The 2,320-nt window shown below is 58.2% G+C and overlaps 1 protein-coding gene across 1 annotated transcript in view; it reads left to right on the top strand.

The window, feature by feature from the left end:
• Positions 1–1,907: 1,907 nt before the first annotated feature.
• The window catches only part of LOC104501016 (CMRF35-like molecule 6), a gene marked incomplete at its 3' end in the record, with an annotated part of 5,769 nt that continues 5,356 nt past the window's right edge, over positions 1,908–2,320 (top strand). Inside the window, exons 1-2 of the mRNA XM_010144751.1 lie at positions 1,908–2,030; positions 2,161–2,206. Of these exons, the coding sequence (XP_010143053.1) occupies positions 1,908–2,030; positions 2,161–2,206 (169 nt within the window). The remainder of the gene's footprint in view (positions 2,031–2,160; positions 2,207–2,320) is intronic.

The following is a 2,320-nucleotide window of genomic DNA, read 5'->3' as shown; positions in this document are numbered from 1 at the left end:
GGAAGATTTAGGATGTTTTAAAATATCCCCCCCATTGGGGTTTAAAAGCTCAGCATCCTTGGGCCAGGCTGCAGGGGACCAGGGAATGCCTCATCCTGTCAGTCCCTTCTCATCCTCCTCAGTTCTTGTGCTCAGCAATGAGGAGCACACTGGGAGGAAGAGGAGGTCAGTGTCTGGCCAGAGATGTCACGTCTGTCCCCTCCCTGACCCCAGTGACTCTGCTGTGGGCAGTGCAGTCACTCCTGCAGCCCTCAGCTTCTTTATTTTTACTTGGCATCTTGTTCCCTTCCCCCTCCAAGCCTTTGCACAGAGCAAGGGGGCTGAAAGGCAGGGTGGGGTGAATGGAGGGTCCCGGAGGACCCTGGCTGCAGGGGCTCCCATCCTGCTTCTCCCAGCCCAGCCTCCTGTGCAGATGTCAGGATTTCAGCTGCATATCCCAGGCGAGGGAGCTGCGGAAGAGCAAGCCCCTGTTTGGGAAGATCTCATCATCTACCCAGATAGAATCATCCTACTGCGAAATGGAAACCTACGCAAGAGTTTTAGAAAGAGGAAATAAAACCACAAGGATGGAAAGAAGGAGAAGTGGAGATGTGCTGCATGGAGGGCCTTGGCAGCAGCCTGGGCAGCTGGAGCTCAAGCCAGGGAGAAGGTCAGTTCTGTCCCTGCCCCACCACAGGCCAGGGGATCTCCTCTGGGTGCCAGCAGCTCTCAAGGGCAACCCAAAGCTCATCATCTGCAAGAAGCTCCAGTGCCAAATGGGCAGCAGGAGCACAGGGAGGGGTTGCTGCCTGGACCAGCTCCAGTGATGCATCCATGCTCCCAGTCTTCACCTGAGACCCATCATGGTCATACCTGGGATAAAAAAGCTGGAGGACAAGGAGGGAGCAGGGCCTGGGATGTCCCTCTCAGACGAAACACAACCCAGGGGCTGAGCTGACACCTTCCAATCACCCAGGAGGCTGCACCCATCCCAGCACCACTCCGTAGCCCAGCCAAGGACACGCAGCCTCCAGCACCCCCAGGAACACAAGGTGGACTGAACAGATCATCAAGAAAAGATTAAAGCTCCCACACCAGTTCTGCCCCATTTTGGAGCTGGAAGCTCTGCTCAGCTTGTATGATCCAGCATCTCTCTCCAGCAGCCATTTGGGGTGAAGACCCATCCCATCCTACAACCTCCTGCCACGTGGGGTGCATGGGGTCCCACATCTTGTTTCTGTAGCTGCCCACCCTCCCCAGTGTACTTCAGGTGTTCCAGTCTGTAAAAGACGTCTCAGCAGCTTTTCACCTGCAGCAGAAGACCTTGAGTCCCAAGACGAAGCCCAGCCAGATAAAAATAAATAACCCCACCACCTCTTGCACAAGCTAAAAAGCAGCAAAAGAAGACAAGCAGACACCAGCTCAGTGAGGTGAGCCTGGGGCCCCAGGGCACAGGCTGGGCACTGGGAAGGGCAGGGACTCTCATTTCTATGGGCAGCAGTGGGTGTCCCTGTGTGAGAGGTCTTGTGTCAGCCCAGGCATTTGGGGGTGATGCAATGGGGCTCCCACTTTGCGTCTCAACCCTATGGCTGGCTGGGAGGGTACCAGCACAAGGGCACTGAAAAAGCCAAGCCCCAGTCTTGGGAAGGAGAGAACCAGCTCCTCTCCTCTTCCCTTGCCTCCAGCCCCAGGGACCCAGCCTTGAGCTCCCTGGTGCCCAGCGCGGTCCTGCTCTCCCTCCTGGCTGCTGCTGGCTCTGCTGGGCTCCTCTGCAGCCTGCACAGGAGGAGGGAAGGTAACAGTGCCCACGCATGTGCCGTCCCACACACAGCCCAGTACCTGTCCCAGGACCTGGGGTACAAAAACCCACTCTGGGCACAAGGCTGTGGGGAGCTCCCACCTCCCAGTGACACACAAAACCTGCCCCCATGTCTCTTCTTTCTGGCACACTGCCCCCTTGCACCAAAGCCCCCACTGCCTCCCACGAGCTGGGCATCACCGTGGAGCCAGACCGTGGCCCTGTCTACAGCAACGAGCTGGACCTGGCAGAGGTGAGGGCCCCTGGTGCGGGCAGCGCTGGCAGCACAGGCAGCATGGGCAGGGGCCATGCAGTGCATCTGCTCGCCCTCGGCAGCTCCTGCATTGGAGCTGGGCTATGTGGACGCATTGTCCCCTCACCAGGGCGGCCACAGTGACATGGAGCAGGACCCCGAACCGAAGAACAACAGTATCTACATAAATAGGCTGTGACACAAGGAGGTGACGGGGGTTAGGAGGTCAGGAGCAGGCATGGGAACCATACTCAAGGCAAGGAAGATGAGAGTGGCTGGGGGGGGGGCGG

This window comes from Buceros rhinoceros, unplaced genomic scaffold (genome assembly GCF_000710305.1).
Source record: "Buceros rhinoceros silvestris isolate BGI_N320 unplaced genomic scaffold, ASM71030v1 scaffold30071, whole genome shotgun sequence".
NCBI classification, from domain to species: domain Eukaryota; kingdom Metazoa; phylum Chordata; class Aves; order Bucerotiformes; family Bucerotidae; genus Buceros; species Buceros rhinoceros.
This window is presented reverse-complemented; position numbering and strand designations above follow the sequence as displayed.